Source organism: Nelumbo lutea, chromosome 1, assembly GCF_056320005.1.
Source record: "Nelumbo lutea isolate HS-2025 chromosome 1, American lotus-T2T, whole genome shotgun sequence".
Classification (NCBI taxonomy): domain Eukaryota; kingdom Viridiplantae; phylum Streptophyta; class Magnoliopsida; order Proteales; family Nelumbonaceae; genus Nelumbo; species Nelumbo lutea.
In genome coordinates this window covers 212,661,570-212,686,182 of record NC_142684.1, presented here as the reverse complement: position 1 = coordinate 212,686,182, position 24,613 = coordinate 212,661,570, and the positions used below count along the sequence as shown (strand labels likewise).

The following is a 24,613-nucleotide window of genomic DNA, read 5'->3' as shown; positions in this document are numbered from 1 at the left end:
ATTTATAGTTATTAATCATTCTTAGTTATTTGTAATTATTGATAATGAAAATACTAACTGTAACTTATGAAATTTACTAAATATTTCAAGAAATAAATTATTATAATTTCAAATAATTATTGAATATTTTATTGCAAAATAACACTGCATTATTGTTTAGTTATTTGATAAAATTAATTTTCAATAATTTCAATTTTGTCATTAATTCATATTTTTTTTGTTATTTCAGTATTTAATATTTTTTATTATTCACATCTTCAAAAATTATTATTTTTAATAATTCAGTAATTCTAATATTTTTTACTTATTTGTTTTAATGTATTCAATAATTATTTATTAATATTATTTATCAGTAATTAAAACTTTTAGCAATTACAAATTTAAAATTACGGAAAATATTAAGACAATTTGATTATTAGAGTTTTTAAAAATCAGAGTAATTTAGGAGAATAACATATAATCTAATATAATTTTGTAAATTTTTGAAAAAATTATTGATTAATTACTGAAAATTAATCATTCAAATATTGAAGTTTATATTTATCAATAATTTATAATTATTGAATGAAGATTACAAGAACATTACCATTAATTTCTGAAATTTATAAACATTTTCTGAAAATTATTTTTTACAATTTTAGAAAATTGTTGAATAACCCTTTTTCTGGAAAGTAACAGACAATTTAGCATAGTTTAGAAAAAATTGGAAAATTTATTGATTAATTATTGAAAATGATTAGTTTTTAAATTTTCTAAAATATTGAAAATTATTTAAAACATAACGAAAAATTAAATTTGATTATTGCATAAATTTATTTTTCATAGAAAATAAACTGTTAATTAATTGCAAATAAATGGAAAATTAAAAATGTTTATAAATTAGTTATTAATTTTTAAATTAATGAAAAAGAAGGATAATTTATTTTTGATAAAATTTATTTTCTACCTTCTCTTTTTCCTAAAAAATGTTGAAAAACTACTACAAATTCAATTTACCATTTACATAAATTTACCATGTGACTCACAAGTATATCTTTTGATAAATTTTGTCATCAATTTGAATATTATGTTTTCCCGTGCATTGCACAGGTCCCCGCTAGGGTTTTTATGGATCTAATGCAACTCAACAATCAATTTGCATAATAAAATATATCACCATTATAGTTTTAAAATATTTTTTAAATAATTTTAATATTAAATAAAAATTTGTCTTGACTAATAATGCCAAAGATTGTCATTTTAATTTCACTTAACGAAGCCCGTGCATTGCACGGGTCCTGATTAGTAATTATCTAAGATGATAATTATTACCAGAAAGTTTTAGTAACTTTCAGAAAACTATTAATTTTGAAAATTTCGGAAATTTTATTTTTTTCAGAAATTTTTAGTAGTTTTTAGGTAATCTTAGAAAAACTATTTAGATTAAAAATTAGTTTTGGTAGTGAAAAATTATTTATTGATATGTTCATTTACATTTTTTGGTAATTATTAAATATTAAATTTGAAAACTATTGACGAATTTTAACTATATTTTTAGTTTCCATAACTATTCAGAAAATTTAATATTTTTTGAAATTTATCAAATTTAAAAATTTTAATAATTTCCATAATTAATTATTGGTAATTTAGATTTTTTGGTAATTATTAAATTGAAAACTTATTGGGGAATTTTAATATTGATAATTTACATTTGGTGATTATTAATAATTTCCATAATTATTGGAAATTTACATTGGTTTTTGGAATTTATTATGATTTTTTAATTTAGTGATTTCCATAAACTAATTTTCAATGTTTTAAAAACTCACCCAAAATCGAAACCGCCTTTGCCACCGGTTTTTAGGTCATTGGTTCAATCGTTCAATCCAAGTGGATGATCAATTGTAAATTTTAAAAATATAATATAAAAAATAATTAATTAAACCATAAACCGTTGTTTAGGTTGAACGGGTTAGTGGGTTGTTGACTAAATCAATAGTTTTGGGGAAATGAACAGTTTAGGGGTGAAATGGAACCAATTGCTTAGATGGTTTTTAAGCCAAACGGTCTGACCGTCTAGGTCAATGACGGTTCAAAAACCATGCTAATTTTAATATTTTTGGTAATTTAATTTAGTGAAAGTTAATTTAAAAATTATAATTTATTGATTTTTTTGATATCTTTGGTAATTAATTGTTCATATATTTAGAATTGTTTGAAAATTAGTTTACTCATAAATTTTTGAAAAGTAATTTATTCATATCAAGGATTTTTAAGATATTCAAGTTTTTCTTTCTTTTTTTATTTTTCTATTATGCAAACAATGATAAATAGAGATTTTTTTATTAATTCAATTTTCAACATTTCCTACCATAATAGAGATTTTCTATTATGCAAACAATGGTAAGGTCTCCTGCTGGTTGTAAAAGAGAGTTAGGACCGAACTCCGCTTGCACAAGGTTTGGGGGATGATACCCCCCACCTTGGTTGTATAGCCCTATAAAGCAACAATTTTTTATCCTTGCCTCTACATTGACCTTTGGAAAAAAAACTAACATTTTCAGATTATTAATTAATAAGGTTAATCAATCTTTTGATTTTCCTGTATATCGCTCGAGGCCCTGTTAGTATGACACAATGTGCTACAAATAACTTATGGAATGCAAAGGGTAGTCTTCAATGTTTAATTCTCAAATACAAGATACTCTATTGTCGCAAATGAAGGTTGAGGCGTTTAATTGTGCTGCCCCAAAGTATAGGATATTTTTATGTTTTTTTATTTTTGTAAATAGTTATCAAAATATCATATATTATTACTTATTATTTATTAATAAAAGGGTTTGACTATGATACCAAAAAATTATTACCAGTATTGTAAAAGAAGTACCCCCTCCCCAAATGTGGTGGTTGCCGGAATCAAATCTCAAAGGAACCAGCAAATATACCAACTTTTTTTTTTGTTTATGAGAAAACTGACCTCGAATATTAATTGAGCTGAGCTTGAGCCTAATAAAGCTCGACACATGATGCTTGTGAGCTAAACTCAAATAGCTACAGACATACATACATATAATAATAATAATTAGCAGGGACCTGTGCAATGCACAGGATTTGTTAAACGAAAGCTAAATAATAAAAATTGTCATTTACTAACACTCCTTATAGTTTCATGAATTTACTAAAATTTATTCTATGGTTTGTATTTTACTAAAACACCACTTATAATTTGCAATGGATTTAATCAATCTTTCATTAGATGATAGTGGAAAATGATAGTGTTGACCCTAATATTCATTTAAATAAATTTAATCAAAAGAAAATAAAAATAAAAATACCAATTTTGTTTATAATAAGACAGACAACCACTCTATTAGCTATATTTGGTCAATTTTATTTTTTGTACAAAAAAAGTGTTAAGAGTATTTTTTTAATAAAAAATCATGGGCCTAGTGGCAAAACAAAGGTTGATTAAATATATAAGTTGTAAAATATATGGGATATTTTAATAAAATGAAAGTTATAAGGTAGGTTTAAGTAAATATGCAAAACCTATAACGTGTGTTCTAGTAAATGACCCTAATAGAAACACATAAGAGTATACGATTGTTTTATATTTTTAACTTTTTAAATAATTAATAATTATTCATATTTTATATACTACTTTTAATAAATTTTTATAATACAAAAAGTAACAATAATTAGTTTCAGTTACGTTTATTCATCAAACTGATGAAACCGATCAACCCAATCAACTCAACCCAAGTTGGTTAGTTTTCTAGTATTTTAGGTTGGCTTTGGTTAAAAAAATTCTCAACTTGACCAAGTTGAATCAGTTTCGTTTTGTCCATTTGCAAACCGACCAAAATTGAATGACCTAACCATTCCTATATATTAATATTTTATATTTTTAAACATAAATTTTAATATGAAAAAGTGGGAAATTTCCAATATTTCTTAGTTTAAAATGTTTTATATCATAAATTTATTTTTTTTAATAATTGCACTATAACTTTTATAATTTAAATTTAATTTTTAAGTTTAAATCTTTTGAACTAACTAACCAAACCAAAAAATCGACCCAAACCAGTACAACTTGAGTGGGTCGATTTTCAAAAATGGTCAATAAATATATGTTAAGAGTTTAAAATTATTAAAATAAATATTAATTTTTATGAAAGTTTAATTGATATAAGTGAAATTAGTTATTTGCAATATTATGTAAAAATATTAAAAAATTATTAATGTTATTTCATTATTAATTTTGCAAAATATTAAATTATTATTAATTTCAATACTATGTTATAATTAATTTTTTACTTTTCAGATTTTTTAAATTTATTACATAATTTATTTATTTTAACTAATTTAAAATCTAGTTATGTTAAATATTTTGTTATTTAAAATATTTAGTTTCTTAAATACTTAAATAATATGTAAAATATTTAAAACTATAAATATTAATTATTTATTGAATTTAATAATGCATAAAATTATAATTTATACTATTATAACATAATTTCATTATTAATTTTGTAAGATATTAAATTATTATTATTTTCTATATCATGTTATAATTATTTTTCTACCTTTAAGAAAAATTTTAAATTTATTACATAATTTCGTTATTTTAACTATTTAAAATCTTGTTATGTTAAATATTTAGTTATTTAAATATTTAAATAATATGGAAAATATTTAATTTTTTGTTATTTATTGAATTTAATAATCCATAAAATTATAGTTTATACTATTAATACATAATTTCATTTTTTTATTTTGTAAGATATTAAATTATTATTAATTTCAATATCATGTTATAATTATTTTTCTAATTTTCTATATATATTTTTAATTTATTACATATTTTTGTTATTTTAACTATTTAAAATCTAGTTATGTTAAATATTTAAGTTATATGTAAAATATTTGAATTTTATTTATTTAAAGTATTGCATATTGTTAAATATTTTGTTATATAATTATTTAGATATTCATAATATTTTGTTTTTGAAGATATTTATTTATTGAAATATTCAAAGTTTTATATTTTTTAAATTGTTAGTACATAACTTTGTGATATATTTTGTTAAAATATAAAATTATTTTTTGTGTTTTTTAATAAGAATTTTAAAGTTATTATATAATTTTGTTAGAATATTTAAATTATTCTTAATTTTTTAGTCCAAACATTCATTAGATAGATATAGATAAAAAGTGAGGGAGAGGATAAATAGGAATTAGAGATAATTTATGAGAGAAACTCTCTACTAAATTTGACACAATTTTAGAGATAAATAGGAATTAGAGATAATTTAGAAGAAAGTTGGGGAGGTAGTTTAGGAGAAAAGATTATTTAGATTATTGGAAAATTGCATCCCATTCATTGTTTAAAAATGACATGGAATTAAAAAATAATAAAAAATTCAGAACAAGAGAAAATTTTTAGACTTCCTTGTTTTAATGTAATAACTAGTAGGGACCCGTGTGATGCACGAAAAAAATTTAAGGGATTTAATAATTTTATTTTTTATTTAATGTTGATTTATAAAAAATAATATTGTTAATTGAATATGAATAAATATTTTTTAATAAATTTAGTTTTATTAATAATTTGTAATGATTTTAATATTTTTTATTCTTTTTATTATTTTTAAATAAAATTTTGATTACTTTTAAAATAAATATAAAAGCTAACATTGTTATTAATTCTACTAATAATTAACAATTATATAGTAATGACAATGGGGTGGATTTAGGGCAAGGCACCCTATCCCCGCCTCGTCCCCAATGTCACGCGGGTTCAGGTCAAGATAACCACTCTTCAATGTCGATCGGGTTTAGGGGCAAGGCACCCCACTCCTCATCAAGGATGGACAATCCTCGAATTTCCTTGCACCATCCCCAGTATTGGGCAGGTTCAAGTAGATGTGTAAATTGGGTCATGCTGGGTCGGCACGACACGACCCGCATATGGCCCGCACAAAGTGCAAGTCGTGCTGTGTTGGCCAACGAGGCATCATAGGTCGTGCCTCCCTCCTCTACGATAATTTGGGGGGTCGGTTCGGCACGACCCATGGCTCGAGCTCGCACGGGCCCATTCCATGTCATGGGTTGGGCTGGTCCATGGACTGGGCCTTAGGCTAGGCCATGCTGCACACCAATCCAATCTCAAGGCAAGGTACCCACTCCCTGTCCAAGGTTTTTAAAATTGGACTAGATAGGGAACCATTCTAGGGTAGAATAGTCTGTTTGTTAAATGGATGATCCGCTCTGACAAAAAAAAATAGAAAAACAAAAAAAGGCCAAAAACTATTGTCCGGGTTGACAGTTTGACTGCCCAAGTCAGCGGTTCGCTAACCAAATAAATGGTTTTTGGACAAAAAGAGGTGATGAGGGTGGATTTGGCCTCTAGTCATGTCGTGACACATGGCATCTCAGAACGGCTAGATGACACATAGACACCACCTAAGTGATGATTTGGAGTCTCAGATCATGGCTCGTCTTTACTCCGACCTGGCGACTTGCCTTTATCGCCGACCTAGTGACCTGCCTTCACCACTGACTTGGCGACTTGCCTTTACGCCAACCTAGCGACCTTGACCACAACTTAGGTCAGCTTGCAGCACCTCGTCTAGGGTCAGCCTGTAGCACCTCGTCACCGGCCGAAGTGACCTCGACACGAGGAGCGACCTCCCTTGAGGGCTTGCTGACCTAACAGGGGACCAGGCAGTGACTTGCGAGATGTGCTTGCCGACAAATTCAGCATGTATATCCTGATGCTCCCAAGTTTCTCGGAAGTTGACCCATGTACCGAATGTTCCGGAGGATGGTCAATGTGCATGGCAGTTACTTCCGAGGATCTTGGACTGGTTAGGCACAACCTCCCGGAAATCTCAGATGCGGTGTGTGAGGCCCACACCAAACAATGCCTATATAAAGGCACTAACCCCAATGACACGAGAGAGAGTCAAGTAAGCACATTCTAGTTCTCATACTTTTTGATTTTTTAGTTTGCAATCTACTACGAGAATACTAACTTAATCATCGAAGCGACCTTGTCGGGTTAGCCACCTTGGGTCCTCTAACATTGATTCCTTGTGGGTTTCTCTGAAGAGCTACCCAGCTCAATAATCAACCTAGCTCAACACCCAATTTATCCCCCAGCTTGACATCCAAGTCCTCATCCAGCAAAAATCCTCCACTTCGGCATCTGAGTCATCGGTCACTTGGAAGTAGTCTGAACAACAGGGTGCTGCCAAAAAACCCTTCATCAATTGGCACCCGTCTATGGGAAATGTTACAAGAAGCTATGTTCTCACCTCAGCTAATTCCATATCTTCCAAAAAGCTAAGATCTCACCTTTTAGAAATTAAAGTTCTCACTTTCTAATTTTCATTTTTTATGAACTTGAAGGCACTTTTGAGCAATGTCAACACCTAGAACGAATACCAATTACTGGGGGGAAAAACATATGTGATGAACCTAGAGAACTCCCCTATGACAATCAAGTAAGTTCAGGCCGAACTCAACATCCCCAGTGCCTTAGATAAATACCCTGCTATCGCATGTGAAAGCCCATCTCCTCGCGATAGAGCCATTAGCAGTTCCCACCGAGATCAAAGCGCAATGGTTCCATGAGATGAAGCATGAATTTCCAGATGTGAGCATGGGAGCAGCTCGGCGCATTCATGTTGATGCAGGTCAAGCCAGTCATGGTTCCCACAAGAAGTTGATTGATGGCCAACGGACTAAGTAGCTCTGCTGACTTTATTTCAGCCTGGATAAGCCTCATCAATCATCTTCGTGAGGTCTCCCCTACAGATTGAACCCTTTGAGGCTCCCGTGGGAGTTATCGGCCTACGAACTGTGGGAACGCCCTTGTGAGTCGAGCCCCTCAAGGCTCCCGAGCGAGTCGATGATCTATAGTTTGTAGAGCTGCTCTTGCAAGTCGAGCTCTCTATGGATCCTCTTAGGAGTGGATGACCAACGTCATTATGAGGCTGATGTAGTACGCTGTGGCCCTAAACTACCGACTTACACCGACAACAATATTATGCCCTCACAAGGGGGGGGGGGCAGAACACGTACATAGTAGTCTCGCAAGCACTCGCCCAGAAAGATAATCCCATGGGATGACGTAGAAGTAGCCATATGAGAAGTTACTACAGAATGACCACCCGCTTAGGTAGAAAGGTCAGGCCGCATGTTGGCTAAATAATGTTAAGGAGAGTGGACCGTGAATCGCTCCCAAAGCCTAAGGGCTAAGGTGCCGAGTTGATAAAAGACCTTGGCACCACATGAGACCCAATTGCCTCTTTGGCATGGGCAACATTAAGGATAAGGAGAGTGGATCGCGAGTCGCTTCCAGAGCCTAAGGGCTAAGGTGTTGAGTTGATAAAAGACCTTAGCACATCATGAGACCTATTCGCCCCTTCGGCATGGGCAAGAATTGTCTTTAATATTCAAAAATGTAATTTTATGAAAATTTTGGAAAATTTATTATTCTTATGTAATTTTAAAAATTTATTCAAATTTATTTAAAATTTTATTAAATAATTTATTTTTTTCTAAATGATTTAATTACAGAATTATACTAATTTATCTTATAATTTCCAATATAAACTAACCAATAATTTCCTTTTTCCAATATTATATTAATTTATCTTAATAATTTGTGTAATTATTTGTTTAAATTATAGTTTTTCATTTCCCAGTCATTTATCTTTAAGAATTTTCAATAATTTGCAATGAAAATTACATGATTTTTCAATGATTTTCCACAATCTATCAAATGTAATAAAATTTCCTAAAATTTCCAAAATATTATAATAATTTTCAATAATTATTTAGTGCATCTTAAATAAACTTTCAAATACTTTATATATTTTAATTTCAAAAATGTTATATAATGAATTTTGAAAAATTTATTACATTTGTGTAACTATGGTGATTTATTTAATTTATTTAATTAATATTAAATATATATTTTTATTTGGTAGTTTACTAACAATATTACACTAATTTATCATTTACTTTTCAATACAAATTAATTAATAGTTTCATTTTCTAACATTATAATATTTTGTACCCCTATTTGTATTTGGTTATTAATTATAATAATAACAATAACTAAAATTTTATACTTGTTGATAATTGTTAAATATAATTCTCAATTTATAGAAATTAGTTAAAGATTTTTCAATTTCTATAAAATGTTGTTAATGAGTTAATTAATAACGATATTTATAAATTTTTGGCAATTTACTAACCGTATTTATTAACTTTTCATAATAACACTATTTAATACTCATTGAATATGGGTGGGATTAAACATTAATTGTATTTAACTATTTATTAATTAATATGAATATTTTAAATGAGGGAGAGTAGATATAGATTGGGGGAGATGCATTTTATGAATTCATTAGGGAGTGGGGCAACATGATACTTTCCTATTGGTTTAAATGAGACATTTTAGGAGAGAGGTTATAGGAATATTTTTAGGTAGTTGGGTGACATGGCTTAATGGGAGTGGTGGAAAGGGGAGAGGAGAGAAAGATAAATAGAATGCAGGGTGGGGATAATGAAGCAAGGAGAGGTATGGTGATGGGGACCCATGCTTTGTTAAGCGAAAGTTAAACAATAGAAATACATAAGAGTATATAATTGTTTTATATTTGAACTTTTTAATAAACAATCTGATCAATCTAAACCCGATTTAGTTGGTTTTCTAGTATTTCAAATCGACTTTGGTTTAATAAATATATATTAATATTTTATATTTTAAATTTAATTTTTAATACAGGAAAGTAGGAAAATTCTCATATTTGTTAGTCTAAAATATTTTATATCATAGATTTAATTTTTGTAATTTACTTTTTAATAATATCATTGCAATTTATGAAATTTAATGTTAATTTTTTAAGTTTAAATCTTTTGAACAAACAAACTAAGTCAAAAATAGACCCAAATTGATACAACCCGAGTTGGTGGATTTTGGCTAATGGTCAATCATTTTCGAGTGACAAACTACAAACTTGACCAAATCGATTTGGTTGACAAAATAGCCTGCAACTGAATTGAACCAATCATTGAACACTCCTAATTTCAACTAAATTTATAGTCTAATCTCTAATAAATAATAATAGTTTAATCTCCAATAATTAATGAAAACTTATAACAAACGTATACAGTCATTGAAAATAAGTTTATAATAAAAATATAATAGATATATAATAAAAATACAATAATTACAAAAATATATTAAATACTGAAAATATACTAAATTAGTCAATAAATAGTGTAATCTTAAATAATAGTTTAATCTCTAATAAGTATTAATATATAAATTATAAAAAATATATAATTTCTAAAAATAAATTTATAACAAAAATACAATAAATATGATAAATTAAATTTCAAAAGTTAAACAATAGTTTTTTAATCTCCAATAATTATTGATAATTTTATATTAAATAACAAAAAATACATTTAAAAATAATTATTGAAAGTATATTTATTAAAAACAATAAATAGTTACTGAAAATAAAATAAATATTAATTATAGTAAATATAAATATATAATCAATATACACACTATTATTGTAAATTTATTACTAATAAATATAGTTTTGTTGATAGTTATTTTCTATAATTATTAATTGATATAAGTGAAATTAGTTATTTACAATATTATTTACTTATTTAAATAATATTGTTATTTAATTTCTTAAAATATTAATTATTTATTGAATTTAATAATCCATAAAATTATAATTTTACTATTATTAAATAATTAATTATTAATTTTGTAAAATATTAAGTTTTTATTAATATGAATATTATGTATTCTATTATAATTATTTTTGTACTTTTAAGATTTTTTTTTAAAATTTATTACATAACTTCGTTATTTTAACTATTTAAAAATTTTTCATATTAAATATTTTGTTATTTAAATATTTAAACAATATGTAAAATATTTAAATAAATTCATTTTTTGAATTTTATTTATTTTAATGTTATTGCATAATATTAAATACTTTGTTATATAATTTAGCCATTTTTAATGTTTTTTATTTAGGATTTTTAGTTATTGAAATATTTAAATAATGTTTTATTTTTTAATGTTAAATTCTTATTATTTGAATAGCATTTAAATCTAATAATTCATAAAATTATAATTTTTATTGTTACTACATAATTTCATGATGAATTTTTTAAAAATACTGAATTATTAATAATATGAATATTATTAAATCTATGAATTTTTTGTTTTTTGAATAAATATTATAAATTTAGTATATAATTTCGTTATAACATTTAAAAAGTTCTGATTTTTTTTAATTGAAATTTTCTTTAGATAGATATAGATAAAAAGTGAGGGAGAGGATAAATTGGAATTAGAGATAGTTTAGGAGAGAATCTCTTTACTAAATTAGAGATAATTTAAGAGATAAATAGGAGTTAGATATAATTTAGGAGATAAATAGGAATTAGAGACAATTTAGGAGGAAGTGGGGGAAAGTGGTGCCACTTGGCTAAACATTAGAAAAGCTTTATGATTGTTAGAAATTTTTGGTATATGTGATTTCCTTATTGGTTTAATGGGTAATTATGTGAAATTAAAAAATAAAAAATTCAAAAAAATAAAAAATGAAAAAGAAGGATTTCAGAGAGTTGTGCTGACATGGAAGAAGCAGTTTTAATGATAATAATAATAATAATAATGATAATAATAATAATAAATTATAGAAACTAATATATATAATAAAAATATTATATATAATATTTTTATTTTTATATATAATAATAACTAATTATTATAATTCTTAACTTTTAAATATCAAATAAAAAATATTTTTTATATATAATTTTTTATTTTTATAAAATATTTTTATTAAATCAAACTCAAACTTATGAACTTTTGACTCGAGCCGACTCGAGATCGATCACCGTACTGCCTTGGCGAATCGAGCTCGAATAGCTAGCTATTCGACTCGCTCGGCTCGAATCCACCCTATGATTTAATAATGTGAATATGATTTTCATCCGATATGGATCCGACATATATGATTGGGTTAAAATCCGAATATTAACAAATCAAATTTGGATCTCGGTAACATTCGATTCGATGGATCCGTGTTTTTCCTACTGTCTCAGTCTCAGCCGTTTTCATTGATCTTCATTTTATTTTGGTTGGGCGGGTGGGTGCGGCGGGAGAGACCGAATTCATTCGGACAGGCAGGTCCATCTCCCCGAAGGATCTCTCCATCAATCTCTCTCCCCACAGTATTCGTCTTTCTACTTCTATGAAGACAGTCGCCTGGTCCTGCTGCTACCTCACTCCCTATCCCTCTCTCCGCTGCTAGAGCTAGTCTCCTATTTTCCATCTCTCGCTGTTTCTGTTCCCTTCTCTTTTTTCTTGTTCTTTTTCTTTTTTAAGCTCCAGGCGCGCCAGCCCTCTCACTCACTCGTTTTGTCTCGCATGCGTCTTGGTTTCTGCACGCGACTTAACAATTAAGTCGCGGTTAATTGTCCATTTCTGTCGCTCACTTCTTGCCGGAGCTTCGTGCATCCATGGATCCTCTTCGGAAATCCTTCAATCCCAACAAACAACTAAAGGAAGAGTAAGTTTTTTTCCAACTGTTTCTTCCTTCAAGAATCTCGTGTATATGCTGGTTCAAGAGTTGCATTTTCTTAAATTTCACTGTTTTCCGGTCAGATTCGTAAGTAATTTGACTGGAACTTCCATGCTTGAGATCGCTGCGCTCTCAACAATCGTGCCTGTGAGTTTTTCTTATAAACATATTCTCTCCTTTCAAGTTTTGAATTCTACTTATAAGCCTCGTTGTTTATTTTAATTTAGTAACTTTCTTCTGTTTTCTTCAGGCTCTAATACTTCTGCGGCATTCAATTAGCTTCAATTGCCTTAGTAATAAATTCTCTTAAGCCTTTCTTTTGATTTCCCGCTATGGTTTATCTGCCTAAGTTATTTTTTCACTAGTTTGAAATTCGAAGGTTTCTCTTTAAATGATCGATCCAAGCTGTAACAACTGTAACTTTTGTCTTCTCGTTCGATGAATAGACATGTGTAAGACCGCTTGAAAGAGGAATTCAATTAGTGTATTTTCATTCTGAATCAAATATTTGGAAGATATTGTCTTTTTTTCAAGAGAATTGCGTTCCTAAAAGCACCGTTCGTAATTTCAAATGCATATTACTTGGATAATGGTCTTATAAGACTGTTTTAACTTATTTTCTGAAACCAGGTTAGTAGGCCCATGGGTAAACCCATCTAAGGCGATAATGTGTTAATTGATTCACGAGCTTGGTTGATTAAAACAGAAAGTCCATTAGGATATTCCTTGACGGTTAGTCTCAGATACTGTCTGGAAACGAATTTACTGCAATTTCATCTTTTCTTTTCTTCAGAGTAAAAATTATTTAAGATATGTAAAATTCAATTCCAAGTTCTGACATCCCCCCTCAAAAAAAAAAAAAAAAAGAAAAGAAAAGGGAAAGAGATAACAGCCCAAGTAGTCAAAATAGAAGTTAATACAAACTAATCATTATAAGTTATTTTACTAAGGACTTCTTTTGTGCCATATGGCATTTATTCAGGAAAATAGATAGACAAGCAAACAAATAAAATGCTCACATATCAACCACCTTTCTCTTGATCAGGATTAAACTGTTAGTTGTAGAAACTCAGGTTATTTGATTTCAGTGTGTCTATTCATTTATGCAAGGACTTGATTAGTCTATTCTACCTATTCCTTTTTTTTTTCTTTGAATGGGCAAAGTATAGAATTTCATTGAACTTCAAAGAAAAGTACAAAAAAAAAAAAAACCCCATGTACACCAGAGGATTATACACTAGGAATTCACAAAATGCATAAGAACCTACAAAACCTATGACCCTGCAAAAAAACTCTCATAAGGATTTCCTTGGAAATCATTACAGGAAGCTAACCATGAGAACAACATTCCTTAACATATCCTGTTCAGATATCCTTAAGTTCTCAAAAATATGGGCATTCCTATCAGCCCATATGAAGAAAGCAAATCACAGACTCCAGCCAACATCCCTCAACTTCAAAGATGCTTCTGATCCATGCCCAAAGATGCATAGAAAAACTGCAACGAAGAAAGATATGGTTCACTGATTCCTCAGACCTTTCACATAAAACATACCCACTGCTATTCACAGGCACAACTCCTCTCAATAAGTTATCACTGGCAAGGCATTTCTTCTGGGCAGCTAATCAGGCTAAAAAGCAATCTTGGATGGGGCGGCAGATTTCCAAACCTTTGAGGCAGGGAAATTTGCATGAGGAAATGCTGAGAGTTTCATGTAGAATGATTTGTTAAATTATTCTTCAGATTTCTCCCATTCCAGACTCTCTTATCTTGCTGATTTCGCATGGGCCCCACATGCTACAGCCTGCAGCTTTTGCAACTAATCTATTAAGTAATCATTGTGTCAGCACCATACAAAAAATCCCTTCCTAAACCTAACTTAGCTAACCCATTTGCCAGCTGTATGGTTGAGCTAATGGGGGATCCATCTGAAGTTGCAGTTCAGCAAAGAAGATAGTTCAGGAATCTCTGAAAATTGGTGGGCAACCCTGCATGGCCCTTCTTCCTGGCCTTTGCCCCACTTGATGGTGTTTCTAGAATCACCTTCCACAGCTAAGGAACTAATGTGTAGTCAGTTGGCAGTCCTTAGGCCCTCAAGAAGGGAGTGGGTCTTCCTTCAGAAGCATCTGCAGCTGTTATAGGGTCATTATAAACCCACACAGTGTCCACATTTAAGTTCTGGGTGATGCCATCTATCCCTGCTGCTGAAGGGGGAACAAGAAACCTTCTAGAACTGCCATCAAACTTAAGGAAGAAAGCACAGTCCTGCCTGGGGGGAGGATAACTTCAGCAGGGGGGGTTGCTGGGGATGTGAGCAGAATTTCCTGCCAATTTTGAAATTATCTCTGTTAAAACCTGCAAACAGCTTAGTTGCTAGCATCCAGGAGAGTACCTTTCCAAGAGTTTGCAAGAGTGTAGCTTGGTAAAGGCTGAGAGCTGCCCCTTTCAAGACTTTTTCTTCCATATTTTCTACAAATCACCGAAGTCCATAGAGAGCCCTGCTCAGTCTTATATCTCCAAATCTACTTTCCTAGCTGAGCCCTGTTTATCTTAGTAATATGGTGAAGCTCCTAACCTCCTTCCATCTTTGGTTTATACTTTATACACTGTCCTCCAGTTCCCTCCTCCCTCCCAAAGGAAGCTGCATTGGAGCTTTTCTAAATGATTTCACTTTTTAAACACTGAGAGGCTAGATGGGGTTGCCTTGATTAGGGTAAGCTTTCTTCCCTTGGAGATATGGCTTCTTTTCTAGGCTTCAAGTCTTTTTTTTTTTTCACACCCCTATAACCGTCCCCTAGAAGCTGGCTGCTTTAGGATTTCCACCAATAGTGAGTCCCAAGTAATTGATCGGCCACACCTCAATTCTACAGCCCAGGGCTTCTTGAAGCTCAGTCAACACCTGCTGAGGGGTGTGAAAGCCTATGATGCTGCTCTTGTCTAAATTAGAGATGCATTTTCTCAGCATAGGTTGTACTCATTCTATTCTTTTTCCTTCTTACCCTTTTGCCTTTGCGGTGCATTTCAAGATGTGGATTCTTCTTTGATCGGTGAGAAAACTAAATGCTTCTATGTCAACCATCTTTGTCTTGATCAGGATTAAGCTATTAGCTCATAGCCTCATAGATACTCAGATTTTATGATTTTGATGTGGCAATTCCTTTATGTAAGCATTTGATGTGTCTATTCTGTTCTCTGATTAGGGGATGGATTCTTGTGATGCTATGCATACATTGGTTGTTTTGGACAAATGATGTAAGATGTGAATATTTCTTTTATCCAGATCTTTTAAATGGTACAGAGACCGTGTTGAAGAAGAAAGATGGCAAAACAGTTGTTTTCAGAGATTGGAGGATTTATATGGCTATGCTGGCTTTGGATTTTCTTTTTATCATTCTCCCAATTTTGTTATTTTTCACTGTAAGCATCTTTGGATACCAATCATAACTTCTGACTGAAGTTTATTTTTTTTGATAGTTAAATGAACTTTTTATTAATTTAGAAATATTAGCACATACAAGCAGCCCTTGGAGAGGCGTGAGCTGCAATCTCTCCACTAAAGAAAAAAAAACAAAAGTAATAAGTTACAGTTGTGCCCAATACAAAACTTCCCTAGCTGCCCCTTGCTTGGCTAGACAGTCCGCCATAGCATTTGCTGATCTCCCCACCCATTGTATTCTTAGGTCCATGTTTCTTATCAGCACCTTAAACTTTTTAATTTCATTCCTGAAGCACCAAACTACTGACTCTGGGTCCTGCAACTAGCTTATTACAACCTTTGAGTCACCTTCAACTATTAGCTGGTTCACCCCTAATTGAGCTGCAAACTGTACACCTTGCAGGGCAGCAAACATTTCTGCTCTAGTAGAGTCTCCCACTCCTAAAGGACCTGAGAAGATAAGTATCACATTCCTGACTTCGTTCCTCAATACCCCACCTAACCCAGAAGGACCTGGGTTTCCTAGATGGCTTCTGTCAAAATTCAACTTCAAGAAGCCTGCAGGAGGTGATGACCAGCTTGTTCTCACTTTAGTCTTGGAAGAGGAACAACTTGCCACTGCTGTCCAATTCCTCCAAATGTCATTAAAGGAGAATTGGTGAAACAAGTCCAAAGATTTCAGCCACTGAATCACCCTAACCAAGGCGCAGTCCTTTATCTCTTGAAGGTTCCTTTCCTTCTCCAAAAAAGTTCTACCGTTCCTTTCTTCCCAGATTGTCCATACCAATGCAGCTCTTGCCAAACAAACTTTCTCAAAAAGGCAGAGTAAATTGACTAAGCACTCAATCTCCTAATCCCTTAAGCCTCTATGGAACCCAAAATCCCAAGTAGGAGCCCAAGGGGTTTCCAATGAGGAGAAAAATTTGGAAACAGCCTCTTTTTTGTATCGAGAAACTAAGAATAGGGAGGGGAAAAGGGTTTTCAGGGGAGCATATCCAACCCAAATGTCCTCCCAAAAGAGGACGGTGTTGCCATCATACACATGATACCTGATATGAAGAGGAACTGAGGAAGAATATTGTGCACTGCCTTCCAAGGGGTTGCCAAGGTTGCTTGCCTTGATATACCAACATCCCATCTATTCCCTGAGCATCAACGTATGCTTCCGATCACATCATGCCACAACCTGACTCTCTCTAACGGCCACCTCCATAGTCACTTCCCCAGTAAGGCTGTATTTTTCTGAATTAAGTTCCCTAGTCCCAAGCTCCCTTCCTCTTTACTCCTACACACCACCTCCCACTTAATTAAATGGTCTTTCCTATGTTCCCCTAGTTCCCAAAGAAAGTCTCTCATTAATTCCCTAGTTGGGATCCTAAAGACAGAGAGATAGTAAGTTGGAAGGTTTGCAAGTGTAGCTCTTATTAAGGTGATTCTTCCTCCAGAGAGATGTAGTTCTTTTTCCATGAAGCCAATCTCTTCTCAAACTTCTCTACAATTGGGCACCAGAACCTCCTCTCCTGAGGATTTGCTTCCTAAAGTAAGCCCCAAATAGGTCAAAGGCCAAGTAGAGATAGAACGCTCTAAGCACTCAGCAATATCCTCCACTTCTCTTGACTCCAAATTAACCCTTGCAATGCAACTCTTTTCAAAATTGATTTTCAAGTTGGAAATACACTTTCAAAGTTTCTAATCAGCACCTTTAAACTTCTCACCCTTTCAATCTCATCCCCCCCACAAAAGATTAATATGCCATTTGCGAACTGGAGATGGGTAACTGGGGTCTCATTTCTACCAACTCTCCACCCTCTAACTACACCTTTATCAACCTTAGAGATTAAACGACTAAGCACATCAGCAACTAAGGTGAAAAGGAAAGGTGAGAGAGGGTCCCCATGCCTGATACCCCAGCTAGCTGAGAAGAAATCCTTCACCACTCCGTTCACCAGGATTGAATAGTGGTAGGAACTAACACAACCTAAGATCCAATTACACCACTTTTCACCAAAGCCACAGTTTCTTAAGACTTCACTAAGGAACTTCCAGTCCACCATGTAGTAAGCCTTTTCAACATCCAACTTACACACAAAGCCTTTCCTATCAGATCTCAATCCTCCACACTTTCATTGGTAATCAACATTTGGTCGATTATTTGTCTTCCTTGTACAAAGGCCCCTTGGGTTTGGCTGACTAAGGAGGGGGTAACTTCTTTAATCCTCAGAGATAGAACCTTAGCTAGGATTTTGTAAATGCTTGTCACCAAGCAAATTGGTCTAAAATTTTTCGAGTGAATAGCATCAGGTTTCTTAGGGACTAAGGCTAGAAATGTGGCATTGACATCCCTGCTTACTGTGTGATTATCTGCAAATTCCTTAAAAACCTCAACCAAATCATCCTTTAGTACTTCCCACAATCTTGGTAAAATGCCATGGTAAATCCATCTGGTCCAGGTGCCTTAGATCTATCCATCAGGAACACTGCCTTCTTGATTTCAGCTTCTTCGAAACTTCTTTCCACCACCTCACTTTCTCTTCTCCCAAACATGGCCAATCCAACCCTTCCATAGACAATTTTCATTCAAAGGCCTTTTATAAATGGACATAAAGTGGGTCACGAAGGTTTTGGCTATTTCGTCCTGATTTGTAATCACCTCCCCTTCTACCTCTAATTTGGCCACAAAGTTTTTCCACATTCTTCAATTTGCCAAATCATGGAAGAATCTAGTGTTTCCATCACTTTCCCTAATCCACCGGTGTCTTGACTTTTGTCTCCAACAAATTTCCTCTCTAAGTACGCCAACCTCTAGGTCCTTTTTTAATTGATTTCTTATCTCCCTATCATGTGCATTCATTATCCTTTGAGCTTCACTCTCATCCAATTCCTCAATCCAAGATATTAGACTCAATTTCTGTTCCTCAATTCTACCAAAATGGTCCCTATTCCACTCCTTCAGCTTGAATCTTAACCATTAGCTTCTTATGAAATCTTATCCCCTTCCACTTTACCCCCCTTAGCTCTTTATTCCACCATTCCTTTATTTTTTTCCACAAAATCTGGTTACGTTAACCACATGTTTTCAAATCTAAATGGTCTAGGCCCAATAACAAACGACTCCACACCTATCTTAATGGGGCAATGGTTAGAATTGAACCTAGGCAGGGCTCAGGACACCAAGGTTCCCCAGTGACCTTCCCAGGTTAGGTTGAAAAGGAACCTATCCAATTTTGAGCATAAGGGGTTTTCTTGAAAGTTAGACCAAGTGAACCTAGCTTTCAACAAAGGGATTTCCTTTAGTTTGCACTCTTCTACAAAACCATTGAACTTCCTCATGCTTGTTGTAGTTGGCTGAGAAGGGTTACTTGTTTCCTCAGAGGCGCCAAGGACCATCCCATAAACCTTGTATAGCAGATAACTCCTCCCATAGTTCATTTCTTTCTTTATAATTGTTAGGGCCATAAACATTAGTTAACACCCAAATGAATCCATCCTTCACATTCTTAAATTTGATCAAGATCGAGAACCTACCTATCAGTTGTTCCACCGATTCTACTACCTCATCCTTCCACACTGTAACAATACCCCCTGATGCTTCCCATGACAGAGCTGAAGACCAGCTTGCTCTCCTTGATCTCCAAAAACTTCTCACCCACCTTCCTTCCATTTCTGACAATTTTGTCTCTTGCAACATCACAATTTCAGGTTTTTCCCTCTTCAGTAAGTCCTTTATAGGTCTCCTCTTTCTTGCACTCCCCAACCCTCTCAGATTCCAACTTATAATTTTCATAGATACACTTCAATCAATGACCCTACTTGACCCCATTTCTTACCTGATGTTCTTCCTCCTCTCTCCCCTCCCGCTAAACTCTAGATCACCCTCAATGTCAGAGATTAATCTTTCCACTTCAGACTTTTTTTCTTTTTTTCCTCCACCTTCCTCTGAAATATTTCCTCTCCACCCTCTAATTTACCTAATCCACTAGTTCGGTTTCTACCTTCAGGTTTTGGAAGTAGACCAGTCTCCTCACTATCTCCTTTTTCCAACTCTTCCTGTTTACTACTCAAGTCCTCCCTCTGAGCACTATTTTCCCCACATCCTTCCCTTCTCCTAAGCTCCTCCAATTCTTCACAAATCAATCTCCAGAACCTTTCCACCTCCTTGCCTACTGCTGCTCCATTCTTTTCTTTAACCTTTTCAGATCCCCTCACTTTCCTTTCCCCCACACCACCACTACCCCTTACAAAATGCGATGCTGGAGTATCTGCAACAGGCTCAGCACACATGTCAACACCAAAAACCAAAGGGAAAATAATACCTGGAGAGGCAGGGTCTGACTGAGGAGTACAGAAGCTTTTTATATGGGGATTAGAACAAGAGGATGTAACTTCTATTCCCCTTGTCGGAGTTTGCTGAGAAGTGTGTATGGACAAGTAGTCTCCCTTGGCTAGTCTATTTGCTGAAAACATCCGTCCCTGTATTGTCCTTTCTGGGCTATCCTCGCAGATTTGCTTTGTAATGTGTCCTGCTCCCCTTTGCTAACTTCTTGACAAAACTAAGAGGTTGGAGCAGCCCCCTCAATGGAAGGAGAAAAGGAGTGTGCAGTGTCAGACCCAGGCAAACAATCCTCACTCTACCTCCAGCCCCTTCATCTTCTTCCAGAAATAAGGTTTCTGTATTAAAGCTTTCCTCTTCCATGAACTTCACATTTTGATGCAAATCAGCACTACCCAAACTGATTGTGTCATCAGAACTTATACGTCACTTCCTTTGTCCTCAGACCAGTTTCCATCTACTGAGGATTCAAGATCGCTGCACCTAATAGACCTTGGGTTGCATCTATCAGCCGACAACGATTTTAGTTTCTGCATTGGAATCCACTGTAGAGAGCCAGTTGAAGCTGAACCTGCTCTTGTAACCTTTGGTTTAGAGGAAGAAATTGAGGAGGAAGATGATAGATGTTTCTTACCATTTATCAAAGCCACCCCCTGTAAGACATGTGAGTTTTAAGTGACTCATGTGCCTCACCCTTTGAGCCCACCTTACCTTCAGTAACATGAGCTTTTAAGACTCACCTATCCCAGGATGGGCTATCTTAAGCCCAGCTTGCCTCAGCTCATTGTTACCTGTGGGCCTTGCTAAGATCAGATGCTCATTATGACCAGAGATGTCCAGCACATGATCCCTTAAATTGTCAAGCCCAGACCCAAATAAGGATGGATCAGCTCCCTCCTTTCTTGGTTCAGGTTGGGTCAGACCTACCATCCCCCCTTCTTTGTATAAATTTTTAATTAAAAAACTGCCACCTATGACCACCTGTGCATAAGATCTGCTACACTCCACCTTGTTACCTTATATGCCACTCTTTTGATCTTCCATCTGCATCAAACCTTCCAACCCCATCAGCTCCTGTTTACCCTTTTTTGGTGAAACTTCTTTTCCCATTTGAACTCACCAATCCCCTTGATCCATGCAATACATCTTCCACTTTTTCATCCTCCTTCTGAGCCTCCTTCCACAGGCCTGCTTTTATGGAGGAAGTCGGCCAAATTGAGTAGAACCAGTCCTCCACTCTTAAGTCTATTTTCCTCAGCAGATCTTCTGGCCTTACTCCACTTAATAATATAGCAGTTGAGTGGAGATCCCCCCAGAAGACACCAGTGAGTCACCCTCCACACAGCTGGGCTATAGATTCAGCCACTTCTTGCCTCCACAGGTGGAAGGGCAAGCCCAAGATACATACAATCACATCATCTTCAAAAGAGAACTTTTTAGAGTTGGAAAGAGGACTCCGTCTAAAGATTGTAAATAATCCAAGATCTGGTTGAATGGTAGTTGCAGACAGGTCTAACCTATCTTCAACCAGATCCAACAAAGCCTTACAACTCTCAAAAGGGGTTACAATAAACATACCTTTCAATTTCAATCTGTATCAGTAAGTCTGCAACTCTCCTCCAGTCACTGACATGGTTTTTAGCTTGGATTACAAACTTACTCTCCCAATCTTCCTTTCTTGAGAAAGCAGCCATCTTACATTTCTCATTAGTCTTTGCCATAACCACTATCTCTTGTCCCAGATCTTCAGTATTACTACTATTTTCTTTAACCTCTTTCAACTCTGTTGGGACCTCTGCTTGTGCATTTTCCAGGCATTGTAAGAACTCATTAAGTATTCCAGATACTTCCCTCCAACCTTGGCCCTGTCTTCGTTCAGGGAAGCAAGCAATCTGCTTCTTACCCTTTCCAAAATTCTAGTTAGGCTATATATGCTCCTTTGATGTTCCTTTTGCATTCTATGACATACCTCTTTCCTTCTTCAGAGCCAAATTCTTTCCAGTCTTTTTGCTTCCCTTTGAGACTTGCTCCAAGTATAAAGTCCTTAACCCACTCGATCACTCCAACACCTTCCTGGAACACAGTAGCCTTCTTAGCTTCCCTAATCTTCAACCCCAGCACTCCTTTAGATCTCCATTCTTCAAACATAATTTTTTTTTTTGCTTTCACCTTCAATGCCCTTCTCCAACGACCTGCCATCTTGTCAACCCTTCGTTCTGACTTGTTGCTTCCCTTTGAGACTTGCTCCAAGTACAAAGTCCTTAAACCACTCGATCACTCCAACACCTTCCAGTAACACAGTAGCCTTGTTAGCTTCCCTAATCTTCAACCCCAACTTCTGACTGAAGTTTTGATTACCATCTCTTGTTTACTTTCTAAGCACACCCTCCTCACAAAAAAAGTCTTGCATTTAGGAGTTAAATATTTCAATGTCGATTACATCAGTCAATAAAAAGGTGTACATCTATGTTTTGGTTCAAGATATTTTCGGTGAAAACAGCAAAGTGAACTGTCTATTTTTTGGCATGATATGTTGCTTTTTCATTTTCTTTCCGTGACAGGTTCTAGCAGAATGGGCAAATATGGGTGCAGTTTTGTTGTTGATATTTCTTCTTCTCTGTATCGTAATGAAAAGGTAAGCAATGTTTTAATTGGCGAGGACTTATAGGCAACATGTTTGAAATCCTCCAAGATGTTGTACGAGCAATTGGCCATATAAGCTACTTAAGATATTTAAACCCTGATTTGAGTTTCTGTAAACCTTAACCAGGTTTGGTTCTTATTCTCCTTACTCTAAAGGAAGGTCCCAATCAGTTTATTCTATTAGGACAAATATTTCATCATACAGAGTGTCAATGGTATGTTGTTCCCATGCTTACTTATTTGGTTGAATCATTTTTCTTTATTTTCTTCATTGCTGTCCCTCATGAAGATTGCTTTCTATAGATGATTGTCACATGCTTATGCATCTTGGCTGTTGACTTCCAAATATTTCCTAGAAGATATGCCAAGGCTGAGACTTATGGTACTGGTCTGGTAATCTATTTCACACTCATCCATCAAATCATATTAACATTAATATTGCATTTTTGGGTTTGAACTATTTAAGTGTGTAGAGAACACTGATGTGGACCCCACTGCTGTGGCCCCCTCTGTGTTCGTATGGCAGCATATTTTTGTTAGTTATGTCAGTGTTAGTTGGTAGTTATTTCATTTTGTTATTACAGCTTGTTATTTCAGCTTTATTATTAGTTTATTAGCCATGTAAGCAATAAGGGCAATTCAGCCCTTTTACAATTAGTTAACATATATAAATATTAAGAGTGGGTCGGCAGATCAACTGATCAACCCTCTCTCTCTTTTCAAAATCTCTTCGTGTGCCTCTTCTCTTTTCTCCTCTCTTCTTCTTCTCTTTTGAAATTTCTTCTTTCTTTTTCTTTTGAATTCAAGACTGATTGTAGTCTTGATCGACCACTTGGTATTAGAGCCGACCTAGGAGCTCTTATGTTAATCTAATTAGATTGACTACATGAGAATCTCCTAGGTTTAGAAGTTTTTCAACAGAGAAGGAGGATCGGCTGATTCTTGGAGGTTATTGGTAGTGTGCGGCTGCTACTAAGAAGATTGTAGAAGGCTGGGAGAGTTCCAATAGTCAGGAAGAATCAGAAAAGGCTTCGGATCCTCAAGATTAGGGTTTTGCATCAGACAAAAGGTGGCGGCTAGAGACTTTCTTTCATAAAGTAAGTTTTTTCTTGAGAATAACCTTGGAAAAAATCATCTTAGTCTATTCTGAGAGGTGCAGGTGGAAAATCTGTTTTTTTTTTCTAGGGTTTTGAGAGAAAACCCTAAAATTCAGAACTATTATTGGTTTAAGATCAGATTTTGAACTGGTTTCACACAAAATTCCGTTTTCTTTGTTCTTTGGAAGACCTAGGCCGGCTGTTATTAGTTGTTTGGGTGCTGTTTTCTATTATAGTAGTTTAAAAGGTTTTTTATTATTAGTTCTTGACCAAGAATGGAGTTCAAGAATAAGGGGGAAGGTGTTTTTGGGACTAGCAATTCTGGTAACATGTCTGAGAATGCCTTTTAGATTAAAACTGTGAAGTTTGATGGATCAAACTACTTAGAATGGGCTCAATCGCCTGTGATGGCCATTGGGGGTAGAGGAAAACTCAGCTACTTGTTGGGAGATGTGAAAGAACCAACTAAGGAGGACCAAACTTATA

General features: G+C 33.7%; 1 protein-coding gene across 3 annotated transcripts in view; it reads left to right on the top strand.

The window, feature by feature from the left end:
• Nucleotides 1-11,906: 11,906 nt before the first annotated feature.
• The window catches only part of LOC148880840 (transferases, transferring acyl groups), a 63,992-nt gene continuing 51,285 nt past the window's right edge, over nucleotides 11,907-24,613 (top strand). For 2 of the 3 annotated variants that reach the window (XM_088962900.1, XM_088962898.1), the window contains exons 1-7: nucleotides 11,907-12,608; nucleotides 12,704-12,767; nucleotides 12,871-12,913; nucleotides 15,902-16,038; nucleotides 22,949-23,022; nucleotides 23,158-23,245; nucleotides 23,334-23,423. In XM_088962900.1, the coding sequence (XP_088819026.1) occupies nucleotides 12,559-12,608; nucleotides 12,704-12,767; nucleotides 12,871-12,913; nucleotides 15,902-16,038; nucleotides 22,949-23,022; nucleotides 23,158-23,245; nucleotides 23,334-23,423 (546 nt within the window). In that variant the 5' untranslated portion in view covers nucleotides 11,907-12,558. The remainder of the gene's footprint in view (nucleotides 12,609-12,703; nucleotides 12,768-12,870; nucleotides 12,914-15,901; nucleotides 16,039-22,948; nucleotides 23,023-23,157; nucleotides 23,246-23,333; nucleotides 23,424-24,613) is intronic. The other variant, XM_088962899.1, reaches the window with a different exon arrangement.